Source organism: Terrapene carolina, unplaced genomic scaffold (assembly GCF_002925995.2).
Source record: "Terrapene carolina triunguis isolate 2854851 unplaced genomic scaffold, T_m_triunguis-2.0 Scaffold53, whole genome shotgun sequence".
Classification (NCBI taxonomy): Eukaryota; Metazoa; Chordata; order Testudines; family Emydidae; genus Terrapene; species Terrapene triunguis.
The window spans coordinates 19,681,933-19,697,182 of NW_020664404.1; the positions used below are offsets into that span (position 1 = coordinate 19,681,933).

The 15,250-nt window shown below is 41.4% G+C and overlaps 1 protein-coding gene across 4 annotated transcripts in view; it reads left to right on the forward strand.

The window, feature by feature from the left end:
• RELCH (RAB11 binding and LisH domain, coiled-coil and HEAT repeat containing) overlaps positions 1 to 15,250 on the forward strand; it is a 122,820-nt gene that overhangs the window by 99,495 nt on the left and 8,075 nt on the right. For all 4 annotated transcript variants that reach the window (XM_026658541.2, XM_026658565.2, XM_029912858.1 and 1 more), the window contains one exon: positions 5,726 to 5,796. In XM_026658541.2, the coding sequence (XP_026514326.1) occupies positions 5,726 to 5,796 (71 nt within the window). The remainder of the gene's footprint in view (positions 1 to 5,725; positions 5,797 to 15,250) is intronic.

Sequence of the window (15,250 nt, forward strand, 5' to 3'; positions counted from 1 at the left end):
AAGAAAAGTGTTCAGCATCCACCACTTGTTGAATCAAGGAAGATTTTGTTACCACCCTTTACACATCAAGCTAAGTCTGATGAAGAACTTTGTCAAGGCCATTGACAAAACACAAGCAGCTTTCAAGTACCTCCGTGGAAAATTTCCAAGGTTAAGTGAAGCTAAGATAAAGGAAGGTGTCTTTGTTGGTCCTCAGATTCGTGAACTTCTTCGAGATGATGCATTTGACCATGCACTGCGTGGCAAGGAAAAGACGGCATGGAAAGCCTTCCAGTTAGTGGCAATACATTTTCTCGGAAACAACAAGGCAGACAACTACAGGTTGTTGGTGGAAAACCTCCTCAAGGCATACAAAAGCCTTGGTTGCAACATGTCACTAAAGATACACTTTTTGCACTCTCATCTAGATTTTTTTTCTACCGAACTACGGAGCAGTGAGTGACGAGCACGGCGAGCGATTTCACCAGGACATTGCAACAATGGAGAAACGCTATCAGGGCAAATGGAGCCCATCAATGCTTGCAGACTATTGCTGGACAGTGACAAGAGATGCTCCATTTAATGAATACAAGAGACAAGCCAAGAAGCGCCGAGTAGACACTGAATAGGACTAAACTATGTACATAATAGTTTTTTGCCTTTTGTTTCATAATAAATTTTATTTATATAACCCTTTTGCTGATTTTTAAAGTGTTACATAAACAGGACAGGTGAAATATTATCATGTAAAGCAACCATAACCACATGAAAAGACCTAGGTTTACAATTTATGATTAAAACTCTATCTACACAATATACGTAGACAAAATGTAAAAACTTAAATATCTTAGAAACAGTAGCCAATCAGTTGTTTTAATTGTCATATTTGAATTCAGCACATCAAAATACATAATAAATAGCACATTTTATCTCTGAAGCAGACGACTTCTCAAAAATTGTAGACCAGTGTTGTTATTCTTAACCTCTGAGGATAGGAGAAGAAGCAATGGGCTTAAATTGCAACATAGTTCAACCCTGCGGGAATCCCAGGAGACTCTATTCTGTAGGAGTTTTAGGCCTGTTCTTCAATACTTAATAATATAAACCCTGCTCCTGGCTGTATTTATATTTTAATAAACTTTGGTGTATCTTTTTCTGGTTTTGGTTCATGGTCAATAAAATGTGCATCTTATATAAGAAATAGAATTGGCAGTGAAGAATATTAAGATGGGGGACTTTCTAGCTTTAGAAGGAAGGAATCTGACTCTGACTGACTTCGGAAGGGTGAGTCAGGAGTGACCGTAACAATCTGAACATCAGTCAGAGGTGACAAGAGTTGCACTTCCCTTACCCCAAGTGCTCTTGGAGATCTGGCATGGGTCAGTCAGTGTATGCACAGAATGAGTTGAATGATTGTAGGGAGTGTCTACAAAAAGTAAAGATAAATTAAAAAGCTGCAGCAGATGAAAGTTGTGTCTAGTTTCATTTCCTCTCAACCATTTTATCATATTCAGTAATGGCTTATATTATCTGAAAAAGTAACTTTTTGAGGAACGTATCTAGGATTAAGGTAAAAGATTGTGCGTTGCCATCATTGCATATAGTGGAACCAATTAGTTTTGTTTAGGTTTATGTATTAGTTTACAGAATGTGTAAGGTTTAGGGCTTTAGTAGGTTGAATAAGAGGCCTTAAATTGAAGCTAAAGAACTTGTGTACACAAATTTGGTTCTCACGATCTGGAAAAGACTAAAGAATTCAGATTCATATTAGTATGTCATAACTTGGAGCAATTTGATCTTGAGACCTGCTCATCAATGACTTGGCTTTCTATCAGCTCTGGCCATGTTGTCCAACATACCACTTCAGACACCAGTGTGATCCGTTGGATCACAAGGGCATGTCTTTGACAATAGTACATTCATTTTGGTCTGCAAGAGAGTTGCTTTTGTCTGCTAGATGAAGTCACGAGCTCCAAAGTCAGCATACATTGGTATATCTCCAAGAAACAGGGTTTCTAAAATCAGTTGTCATGCTCCATCCCACGGCAGATGTTTGCTTTGATGGATAATATCAAATGCTTTATTTTTCAAGGGTGAACACAGATTTGGTCTTTCCTCTAGTGTAGACTCTGATCCATGTTAGTAGGCCCGCATACCCACCCAGTCTTCCCCAAAATCTCTCAAATTTCCCTAGGCATAATTAGATTTCCTGAGTTTGATAATATTGAGTTATTATCTGGATTGGACAGAACCATTTGGCTGTCAGATTGCTTGTGGCATTTAGGAACAAGTTCAGGAGTGAATCACGCTCTGTTCAGATTGTCTAAAAGGCTTGTATTCAATCCTGTGTCATAATGCCAGATGAGTTGTGGGCCAGTTCCACTTGGTTTTAGGCAGTGTCTGAGAAATGTCTCTGATTCTGAAATTCCTAAAGTTGCCACATGACACTCTATTTACATGTTTTTTTCTTCCCTACTTGTTTTGGGAAAGAAGTCCTCTACTTCAGACAACTAAATATTGACAAATTTAATAAGTGTTAGTATACAAATGCAAGAAGTTTAAATACTAAGATGGGGGAACTTGAGTGCCTGAGGATATTGATATAATAGGCATCACAGAAATTTGATGGAATGATGATCAATGGGACATGGTAATACTAGGGTACAAAATATATCAAAACGATAGATAATAATCCCACCATACTGGTGGGTGGCGCTACTATTTGTGAAAGAAAGCATAGAGTCAAATATAGAAAAAAAAATCTTAAATTAATCAAACAGTGCCACTGAATCTCTATGGATAGAAATACCATGCTTGAATAATAAGAGTATAGCAGTAGGAATATTCTTGCAACCACCTGACCAGGATGGTGATGGTGAAATGCTCAGGGAGATTAGAGAGATTACAAAAACAGTTGAAATCCCCGATTACTGGATTTACTATCCCCATATTGACATTTTACCTCATGATTGGATGCAGAGATAAAATTTCAAGACACCATTAATGATTGCTGGATGGAGCAGCTAGTCCTGGAACCCACAAGGGGAGAGGCAATTCTTGATTTAGTCCTAAAAGGAGTACAGGATCTGGTCCAAGAGACGAATATAGCTGAACCGCTCCGTAATAATGTAATTAAATTTAACTTCCTTGGGGCGGGGAATACCAAAGATTCCCACCACAGTAGCATTTAACTTCAAAAAGGGGAACTACACAACAATAAGGAGGCTAGTTAAACAAAAATTAAAATGAACAATCACAAGAGTGAAATGGCTGCAAGCTGCATGAAAACTTCTTAAACACACCATAATAGAGGCTCAAACTTTATGTATACCCCAAATTTTAAAAAAAGGGCCAAAAATGATGCCACCATGGCTAAACAACAGAGTAAAAGAGGCGGTTAGAGATAAAATCATATCTTTTAAAAATTGGAAGTGAAATCCTACTGAAGGAAATAAAAAGGAACATAAACTCTGGCAAGTCAAGTGTAAAAATATGATTAGGCAGACCAAACAAGAATTGGAAGAGCAAAAGAGACAAACTAACATTTAAAAAAAAAAAAAAAATTAAGTGCATCAGAAGCAGGAAGCCTGCAAAACAGCTAGTGGGGCTACTGGCGATTGAGATGCTAAAGGGGTACTCCAGGGAAACAAGGTTATTGCAGAGAAGCTAAACAAATTCTTTTCAGTCTTCACTGCATAGGATGTGAAAAGCCATTCTTTTTAGGTGGCATATCTGAGGAACTGTCCTAGATTGAGGTTTCAGTAGAGGATAAATTGCCCTATTCTGTTCATTCTCTCTGAAGCATCTGGCATCTGTCAAGACAGGATATTAGACCAGATGGACCAATGGTCCGACCCAGTATCTGTTCTTATGTTTATGTAAGTAATCAGCTCTCCACCATGGGGTTAGTTATGAATCAGTCTCTTGAGAAAGGATCTGCAGTGGTTTTACCTATAAAATCCTAAAATGTTTAGGTCCTTGCTGCATTAACCCATGCCGCTCTCCTTAGCCGATACCATGGCAATTGTGGTCATTCAAAGTATTAAGGCTGGAGAAAGTGGGACGAGGCTACTGATCACGTATTTAGTGAGGGGTTCCCTATTCTGGAAAGCATATGGAGTCCTGGCTAGGTGCTCTTTTATATATTTATAGATCTGAATACATTTAAGATTTTGTTCTTTTACTTATATAACTTATAATTGGTACAATTTAGAAATTTGAATACACTTTTTTTGTTCAAGATAGGAAGCCTGCTTAGCTTTTAATTGGAGTTTTGAGTATATTGCCTCTGCACATTCATACTTTCCTATTTAATAGTCCTCCAACACTAGTATGGTCAAAATAATGGAAGTCAACCAGAACCTCAGTCCTGCGTATAACTTCACACCACAGTTGAGGGCTGGATCTATATGTGGATGTGGCCCCAATGATTGCTCCTTTCCTAATGGTGCCACGACCTCTGACACTCATGTGTATGCTCCCAATGGTGTGGATCTCCTGAGATAACATAGGTCTCAGAACTTTAGTAAATTTTGTGTCAATCTCCAGCCCTGTTTTATCCTTAAACTCTCTGAGACTGCCAACAATGATATTGGTAGCGATGGTGACTCTTTTGATGCAGGCACCTTATTGCTGCATATTTTATCATTCATTCTTTAGGAAGGTTGAATGATTTCATCAGGCTTTGGCTATGTCTGAGGTTTTATGATTAACTCAATAGGAACCAAGAAGTGAATCAAGGAAAGTCCTTGGCTTTCTGCCAAGCCATGAGCCAGTGAAAGCTTCAGGTGATTAGTTTGTGCACTAGATTATAAGATACGTTTTTTATTGTCAATCCATGCATTGTTACTGATTTGCATAACTGTTCCAACTGCAGTTTTTCTATTATGTTAAAGACAATACTTTAGTGTTTCAGCTTTCATTTGTATTATCTGTGGCAAATGTGTTGTATGCTTAATTCCAGAACACAGGATCTCTGCTAAAACTGACTCCTTTTCAATCAGCCACATTCAATGCCTAACATTTGCGCGCGCACACACGCACATTAAGAATATTTCCTCACTTTAGAAATACAGAAACATCAGACTACTTTTTTCCACATTCAGTCTTAAAGATTATCTGTAAACCTCTAAAATAAGAATTTTAAAAGGAGGTGCTCACATGCCTCAATTTATAGCAACACTTGCAGACACTATTGTAAGGATGCACCAGCTTACAATAACACTTCCTTTCAATAAAAGAACTGTAGCACAGGATACCATCTCAACTTTTGTCATCTTTACTTCGGTACAAAACACCTCTAACAATAACTTTAAGGGTTAACACTATAAGCCAAAAACAAGAGGGCAGATGCAAATTAATTATAAAGATTAATCTATAGAAAAGAAATGTAATTTTTTTTATAAAGGTTGCATTGAAAAATGAACAACAGCTATGGTCAAAGATGAAAAATTAATTAGTGGTTGTGCTTTGATTCATTACAAGAAAGGCATCTTTGAACACAGTAACTATCTAAATAAAAATGTCTTCCTTGAAACATTCTGAATAGTCTCGATGCTTGTAACCAGAGAACAGTGTCATTAGTTATTTGCGTTTTAAAGGTGTTTGAAAATATAATGCACCCTTTAAGATTCTAGCTCTTCCTTAGTTTATGCTAGAGTTAGAGGTTTTTTGGTTTAGTTTTAACCAGAAATATTAATGTTAGAACATACCTTTCAAATCTTATTTTCCTCTTTGGTGATTTTAGGTTATTTTAAGCTCCATGATAAAGGAGTGTGAACAGAAAGTGGAAAACAAGACTGTCCAAGAACCACAAGGGTAAGGCATCCACTGCTTTTTGCGGAAGGGTGAAGGACACCAGCCCTTCTGTTTGTTTTTTTGTTTGTTTGTTTTTTAATAATGGTCAAAGAATTTTGCGGGTGTCTTCCTGAATGCTGCTGTTCTCTAGTCCAAGGCTTGCACCTGTGAATCCTGTTTTAACATGATCTATATTTAGAAGCAGATTTCAGGAACTTTGTCCAAACTCAGGTTGTGGCTGTTGCGTATCCAATATAAAATGTAGGGCAGTGCACTTTCATCTACTTGGTGGAAATGAAGTTCTTGTTTTCGCATGTTGTTTTGTTCTTATGCTTCTGACCCATCAGAAGCAATAATTGAAATATTGTCCTGTGTCTAATAAGGCATAGATGCTAACTGGCTACTGGAAGAAATACTTTTGAACATAGTCAATGACTATTTTCAGGACTGAATAACTTTTTCAGCATAGTAAATGAGACTCTTTAAGTTGTGGGAATTCAGCAGTATTGGCTGGAAAGGCTTATAAAGAGAAAATAGTCAAATGGCAAAGAAAGAGATTTGGGAGTCAGTTCCCAGCTCTGACACTGATTTTCAGTGTGACTCTGAGCAAGTCACTTAACCTCTCTCTCGCCCTATCTGTAAAATGTTGGTAAAACTACTTCTCAAGGTGATGAGCCTTGATTCCGTCTATCCTAATTTTCAAAGTGATTTGAGAGTTTGTCAGTGTATGTTGTTGAATAGAACTATTTTTGATGTGGAGGAGAATAGGCTTCAAACACATCTGGTATAGCCCCTGGGACATTGCTATTAGTGCTTACGATATTGTGCACTGTTTGTAGCTGATAGTGAATAGATCATATAACGAGAATTGAACAAATCCTGCAGAGGTTAGCACTTGAAGACTTGACTTTGAGTCCACGGAGACTTAAAACAATGCCTAGGTTCTAAGCCAACTTTTTTCTCGGTCGTAGTGTATGAAAAGTGAATTGATTCTGGCTAGTCATAGATGCCTCTTATGAGGGAGAAGAAATTCAAAGACTTTATAATCTTTGCAGAAAGAAAGCAGCATTTACATTTTTGTACTTTTTTTGCTTTCCTAACAATATGGCTAAAGATGGGAGAGATCATATTGGGCTAGTAACCAGTATATTTTCTAGGCTCAAACCTGCCATGTGCCACACTACATTAGTAAACTGAAACGAAGTGTAAGGGGACTGTTGCCCCTTAGGCTTGGTCTACACTAAATCCCCAAATCGAACTAAGGTACGCAACTTCAGCTACGTGAATAACGTAGCTGAAGTTCGAAGTACCTTAGTTCGAACTTACCTCGGTCCACACGCGGCAGGCAGGCTCCCCCGTCAACTCCGCGGTACTCCTCTCGTCTAGCTGGAGTACCGCAGTCGACGGCGAGCACTTCCTGGTTCGACTTATCGCGTCCAGACAAGACACGATAAGTCAAACCCAGAACTTCGATTGCCAGCCGCCGAACTAGCGGCTGGGTGTAGACATACCCTCACTAACATTCAGTGGGGGTGTTTTGGTTGGCTAGCTCCCAGCACTAAAAGGGGAGGGGTCAATGGGAAATCAGGACCCTGAGACTGACAGTCCCCAGGAACAATGGCGAGAGGCCAATGCTCCAGGTCAGCCTGATTGACAGGGCGGGCAGGCTAATCAGCATGACAGGAGGCCAGGGTGGGTCCCGTCCTCCGCGTGAGTTGGAATTGCCTGGGTCAGACTGAGTGGGGCCGAGCTAAGGAGAAAGCAGGGGCCCAAGCAGAGCCAGAGACGCAGCCCAGGGAGAGCAGATCCTGTGCTGGGAGCAGAGCTGCAGCCACAGAGCCAGGTGTGGTGAGCAAGTGGGGCCAGCCAAGGGGGGACCTTGGGCAAAGGGCCCAGCACAGAAAGACACCTCCAGACAAGGGCCCTTGCAGGCCAGACCGGGATGGGGACCTTAACCTGACGGGGGGCTGACCCTGGGAAGAAGGGTCCCACCACTCAAAGCCCAGAGGTGTGTGGCCACCACCATTGCAAGTGTCCAACCCACAGCATCCCTGCAGCACAGCCAGGGCCTGAGAAGGAAATCTGGGACCTACAAGGAACAGACTGCGAAGTGCCCTGATGTCCAGAGACACTGTTTGTGATGTTCCCTGCCACAGAGCGGGGTGATGTGTTTTCCTTTAACCTCTCCCATTTTTCCTTATTCTTTTCTTTAGATTAATTGTTAATTAAACAACTTGTATTTGTTTTAAATTGTATGGAATAATCAGTGGATCAGGGAGGTGCCCAGTGCCGAGAGAGTACCCCGGAGTGGGGACACCCTAGCCCCTGTCCTAGGTGACCACAGCAGGGTTGGGGGTTGAGCCCCCCCAGGAATTCTGGGCCCAGCCTTGTTGGGGTTACGAGGACTCTGCCAGACAGGAGAGTGGAAGGGGAGCCCTCAAGGGCAGGGAGGCCTCTGGGTAAAGAGAGTGGGAGTGAGGACTCAGATCCTTTCGTTAGCCCATTTCACCAGAGTAGTACAGAAGCCAGAAAAGTTCCCCACAATAGCGGGACCATTCCCCCGCTTACACAAGGAAGAAGCCTTTCAGAGCTTTATTTCACTGTGCACTCTTCACCTTTCATTGTACCCCTTCACTACCTCCATCTCTTCCCATTCCTCTGGGTGAAATCAGCAGAATTGGGGGGAGGGAGAGCCAGGCATGAAGTGAAATAATTCAAAGTACCGTCGTTCTTCAGTGATATTAATGTTCATTTGCTTGTGAAGAGTAGCAGAGTGTAGAGGAGCAACACAACAGGCAACAAAGCAGCAAGGGAGAGGGAAGTAGTCATTATTCTGCTTTGGTGACAAAGCACTGGTTATTGTGGTTAAAGCCTCAGGCACATTCTCCTGTTTCAGAAAAAGTAGTAGAAAACCATTCAGGAGGGACGGGAAAGCACTTGGAGTGAAGGGCTAGGAGGAGCAGAGCAACATAACAAAAAAAATAGATCAGAGAAGATAAGGAAGGCAGAGGTGACAAAAACTTTGACTGGAGAAGAATGAGAAACTGAAAAGACAAAGAATAAAGTGGATACATTCAGAGATATCCCTGGTGTCTTTTTTGGGTAGGACTAGGAGGAGACGCTGTGGGCCTGGCTATAAAGCATTTTAAACAGTAGCTCTTTGCTAGTGATTTATTCCTAGAGTTCATGCACCATTATAAGTGTTGGTTGCAGCACCTGTGATAAGAGGGCTTAGCTTGGCCCCAACACAGTCTGCCACAGACCTCCTTAGTAGATTTTGAAAACCATAAACATGATGGTTACCCCCATTCAGCCAGTCCTAACTTCATTTCACAATGAGAAGCACCTGTTTTGCAAATGAGCACTCTTTACCAGGGGTTTCTCTTTACTCTGTGCCCTCTGTACCTTTTAGCTTGTGCCAGCAGCAGCCACAAAGGGCAGTTAGAGCACAACATTTTGGTGTGCTGTGCAACTCTCACTCCTGCAGACTGTGCCGCGATGCAATGTAAACATAGCCTAGGTTCCTTTGGGAAGATGAGAGAGTTGGCCTTAAGTCAGAAGCAACTCTCTTCACTTAGAAACATTGATGGGCTGCTCTTTTTAATTGAACAGAGGAGTTACTTTTGGGGATGATAATGTGTTCTCTTCTACTAAGTATCTCTCTAAGTGGACAGGGTTGGTTTTGAATAAGACATACTGTTTTATCTCTCTGGAGCTTTAGTCTAATGGTGGTTTTAGATTAACTGCAGTTTTAAAAACAAATTAGTAAACAGCACCGTAGTAGCAAAAAACCTGAATCAAAATGTAACATTTTACAACTGAAGAAAACATTTTGATACCACATTGAGTACTTCCTGTGCAGCATGGATACAAATATAAGTATTACGCGTGCATCAGTGACGCTGCATCCAATTAATTTCCTTCTTGAATGCTAACTACTGAGAAGTAAGATTGAAAAAGAGAAGTCTTCACAACGTGTCACGCTTGTTTCCTTTGTTTAACCTTCCCTTTTTTGTATCTTTTCAGTACTAGATTTTTGTTGCAATATTTTTTCAAAAATGTGTCGAAATTTGATAGAAAATATTTTATGACTTAAGATATGTCCACACAAACTTCTCGGTCCTCCTAAAGCCCAATCAAAACTTGGTCATTTTATTAGAAACTTTAGATACCCCTTAAATGTTTTTTTTAAAAATACATTTAAATCCTTTATAAAAATGTAACCAAAAGAAAATCAAGTTACCAGTGTTTAGGAACGTGATGCAAGGACCACTCTATCCAAATACATTTACAAAAAATAAAATTAATCAATCAGTTGTAGACATTTATTTATTATGGCTCATCATATTTTCATCTTGTATTAGAAATGTTGATTAGAGAGATTCTGAGATCACAAGGAATATGCTTTTGTGATTTAAAAACAAAACATATGAAGTATTGTAAATCCTAAAGCTGTTTATAGACCGTTTTTCTTCAACTCATTTTTATATATGACAAAAGAGTTTGATCTTAAGTGACCAACTTTTAAAAAGTGATTTTACAAAGTGCACAGTAATATGAACGGATTTTCTGAATGTTTTGGCCCGAAGCCTCACCATAAATTGAAGGGAGTACTGTATTGCATGTAATATATGTAGACCTCAGTCAAGTTAATGTTTAAACACTACTTTTCTGTGTAATGAATTATATTTTTATGATAAAACAGAAGAACAGTTGCATGGCTACATCATTTAATAACAAACTACTGGCTTTTAAGCTGTTATGATTAAAAAAAAACCCCTCAGACCTTTGAACCAAATTATAAGGTTTCTCACCTGATCAACACGTTTAACTATTTAAACTTGCTAATACTAGACATATTTCATAGATATACACCTCTACCCCGATATAACGCGACCGGATATAATAGAAATTCGGATATAACGCAATAAAGCAGTGCTCCGAGGGGGCAGGGCTGCGCACTCTGGTGGATCAAAGTAAGTTCAATATAACGCGGTTTCACCTATAACGCGGTAAGATTTTTTGGCTCCTGAGGACAGTGTTATATCGGGGTAGAGGTGTACTTGTTTTTAAATGTTTCCACCTGTCTGGGTTATAATATTATAAGAATGTTATCTGTGAAAATCTGAACTTTAATGTTCCCAATTCTGAACTTGTTCTAAGTTCTAAAGTATTCCAGAAACTGACATTGTCTTAAGCTGAGACACTGAGTACATTTTCCAGATGTGAAGAGCTCTGTGTAAGCTTGTCTCTCTCACCAACAGAAGATATTACATCACCCACTTCGTGTCTCTAAAGTTCTGATGTTTCCCTAAACCTTTGTTTTCATACAAGATGTCAAGGCTGCTTCCCCACTTTGAACTTTAGGGTACAAATGTGGGGGCCTGCATGAAAACTTCTAAGCTTAACTACCAGCTTAGATCTGGTCTGCTGCCACCATCCCAAAGCTAATTCCCTTCCCTGGGTAGCCTTGAGAGACCTTCACCAATTCCCTGGTGAATACAGATCCAAATCCCTTGGATCTTAAAACAAGGAGAAATTAACCATCCCCCCTCCTTCCTCCCACCAACTCCTGGTGAATACAGATCCAACCCCCTGGGATCTTAAAACAAGGAGAAATTAACCATCCCCCCTCCTTCCTCCCACCAACTCCTGGTGAATACAGATCCAACCCCCTGGGATCTAAAAACAAGGAAAAATCAATCAGGTTCTTAAAAAGAAGGCTTTTAATTAAAGAAAAAGGTAAAAATCATCTCTGTAAAATCAGGATGGAAAATAACTTTACAGGGTAATCAAACTTAAAGAGCTCAGAGGACCCCCCTCTAGCCTCAGGTTCAAAGTACAGCAAACAGAGATAAACACTCTAGTAAAAGGTACATTTACAAGTTGAGAAAACAAAGATAAACTAACACGCCTTGCCTGGCTGTTTACTTACAAGTTTGAAATATGAGAGACTTGTTCAGAAAGATTTGGAGAACCTGGATTGATGTCTGGTCCCTCTCAGTCCCAAGAGCGAACAACCCCCAAAACAAAGAGCACAAACAAAAGCCTTCCCCACCCCCCAAGATTTGAAAGTATCTTGTCCCCTTATTGGTCCTTTGGGTCAGGTGTCAGCCAGGTTACCTGAGCTTTTTCACCCTTTACAGGGAAAAGGATTTTGGAGTCTCTGGCCAGGAGGGATTTTATAGTACTGTACACAGGAGAGCTGTTACCCTTCCCCTTTATAGTTATGACACAAGACTTTCAGAATGAAAATAAAATGTCTTTCAGTGCGTATTGATTAGTTCACTGTGTAGCATAGGGCCCGATATCCCTCAGTTTAAGACTGGTTTTCTTTTGCTGTCTCCCAGCCCCTGGCTTTCTTCCTCTTCTGAAGCAAGCTCAGTGCATTTCCTTTCACTGTTAATGCGTGGAATACACTACTTTCCTGTCTAAAGCAGCTTTTTCTGGGATAGACTTGTATAACATAGGTTGAAGTGACTTCTAGTTCTTGAATAGCTGGTATTAAGTAAAAGTTTTGATTCTTTATATAATCATTATCCCCTTCTTTGATAATCAATATCCCTTTGATTTGACTATGAAATCCAGCTTGCATCTTTACAATATAGTTTCCTTAGAGCAGCTAAGCTAAAAGCAAAGTATGCTACCAGTGGTTCCCAGACGGATCTACAGATTGCTGCTGATCCACAGAGCTGATTGGTTACATGGCTATCCATGTTTTTAGACTGCTAAATGTCATTAAATGGCCATTTAAAATATATTAAATACTTTCCTAATATTAAAGTTTGAGACTGTTGCCAAAGAGATTTTTTAGATAACTTTTCACTTTTGCAAGGTTATAAATCATGAAATTATGCTAAATTTGCTTCATCAGCGTCAGATCAGCACAATATATGCAGAGCCATTATGTAAGAAGGTGATTTTTGTCATATGCTGACTAAAGAGAGACACATTGTGAGCCCAGGTTTCAAACTTGTGTTCTTAAATGGACATCTAGACATCCAAATACAGATTTAGGGGCTCAAATGCAGAATTGGACATTGGGAAATGTTAAGTTTATAGAATAATATTAAATAGAATAAAGTTTAAGAATAATTTTGAGACTATTTGATGTTTCATTTTATGTCAAATAAGTTTTTCAAAGTATTCCTACAGCATATGAGCGTATTTATGTATGTAGAGGCCCTAGTCATGGGTCAAGGCCCTATTGTAACAGGCACTGTACAAACATATAAATAAGGCAATCCCTGTCCCAGCACTTAGTCTAGGATAATAGCAAGACTCAATAGCTAGAAGAAAAAAGATCAAAAGAAAGGGTTGATAGGATGCTGCAATAGTAAAGTGAACCTGTTATGTATAATAAACTAGCTTTTATGGCGTAAGTGATAATTTTATCATTTAAAAATGCATTTCTGTATTCAAGCAAGTGAGGATGAGATGTAAAGTTCTTGCATGGATTTTTGTTTGTTTATGGAGAAAGGAAAGAATGTAATGTCTCCTCTTTGAGTGCCCCTCTGCTCCAGGTAAAAAATATTCTTCTTCGAATGATGGTCCATATATGTATTCCAAACGTGGGTGTACATATGCGCCATGCACCAGAAGGTTTTCTTAGCAGTCTCCGTTGACCTGCATGTGCATCGTGCCTCCCCTCATACTCCCAGCTGAGAGTATAATAGGCTGTACGGGTCGACGCCTCTCCACTTCCCTCTTACTGCTGCATGGCCTGAGTCAGAACCCCTGTTCCTTCACACTGTTAGTCTTTTAACTAAGAGAGTGACTTCACTAGTTTGATTATCATTCTTGTAGTTGTGCTTTTGTTTTGTTTTTTGGTGGGTAGCATAGATAGTTGTATATAGTCGTTGTAGTTAGTGATAGCAAAACCCCATCTGGGGTAAGCTTTCCCCTCCCCCCACCCTCTCGGGACTGCTCCGTGCTCCGGGGTTTAAAAACTGTTTCTTGTCCATGCTCATTCTTCATGAGCAATGAGCACCAGCAGTGTCTGTATTGTCTCAGGGAGGCTCACATTGCAGCTCGTTGCACGATTTGTAAATCTTTCCCACCTCAGACTGAGGAGTTTCGCCTCCAAAAACATCTAATGGAGGAAGCCATGAGGCCACGTGCTCACTTGGATCCGGAGCTGTCAGTGCCATGTCCGTACTGGTGGTGAGTACTCCTCCCAGCACTCTACACGCCCCAGTATTGGTGGTCAAGGAGGAGCCCATGCATGAGAATAAGAAGCACTCTCATGGACATAAGAGCAGGTCCCCGTTGAGGGCTACTCCTAAGCGCATTGTTTCCTCTCCGAACCAGGTCAGGTGAGATGTCGCGTGTTGACTCAGTCGCACTGGTGTCCAAGCTTCCACGGATGGAGGTACCTACCGTCATCCCTATACCTGCCCACCTGGAGTGGGAGTATCACCCGTCCTGCTGCCACCTCCATACCAGCCAGCGCCACAGACACCGCCTATGTGTTCTGACGTCTCCAAGGGCACTCCTCGGACTCCCAGCCGCTTGCAACTCCTTCTCCTGATGGAGGAACTGGTGCTGCCCTAACCACCCTCTCCAGCAAACAAACTGCTTCTGCCAGACAGGCCTCTGTTGGCACTGCACCACGGCTCACTGGTTGCACTGCTGCCAGAGCCGCCTTTGGAATTGGAGAAATTCTCAGAGCCGGAACCCTCCTTTTCCCTAGGGTCTCAGCACAGCTCGGACGTGTGTCCCCGGCCGCCTTATCCACCAGCATACAACCCAGCAGCAAGGGTTTGGTACCGGTATCTGTGGGGCTCACCGCACCCCTCGGGACCCATCCCTTGGCCATACTGGGCGCCCTGGAACCCATACACCAGCAATATCCACCCTACCATGCCTCCCCCCCGCTCTGCCCAGGCTCCTCCACCAGCACCATCGAGCTCTGAGGAATAAGTGGACATGGAGCCATACCACCAGTTCCTACAGCCGCTTCCTCCTTACCAGATGAGGTTCTCATTTCCCTCCCTGTCTCCCCCAGACAATCACAGGCAGCATCAGGACCTGTGGCAGCGGACCTGGGCAAACCGCTGGAGGAAGTACAGGACCAGCTCCCAGACATCCTCCAGCCTCGGGGACCATCTAGGGTGGTGCTCCCTATCAATGATGCAATCCTCCAACCAGTAAGGGTAGTGTGCACACCGCTGCCTCCTGCACCCCCACACCAAAGTGTGCAGAGCAAAGGTACTTCATCCCAGCTAAGGACTTTCTCTTCTTTCACACCCCGCCTTCCCCCCCCCAGCTCTTACGTTGTGCACACAGCGGTGCACGCCAGCGCACACACAAGTACACCCCTCCAGACTGAGCAGCCAAACAATTGAACTTTTTGGGGAGAAAGGTCTGTTCCTCTGCTGTGCTGCAATTTCAGATTGGTAATTGCTAGGCTCTGCTAGCCAAGTACAATTTTAATAACTACCACAGATAGCAGAGTTCAGGGACAAGCTGCCTC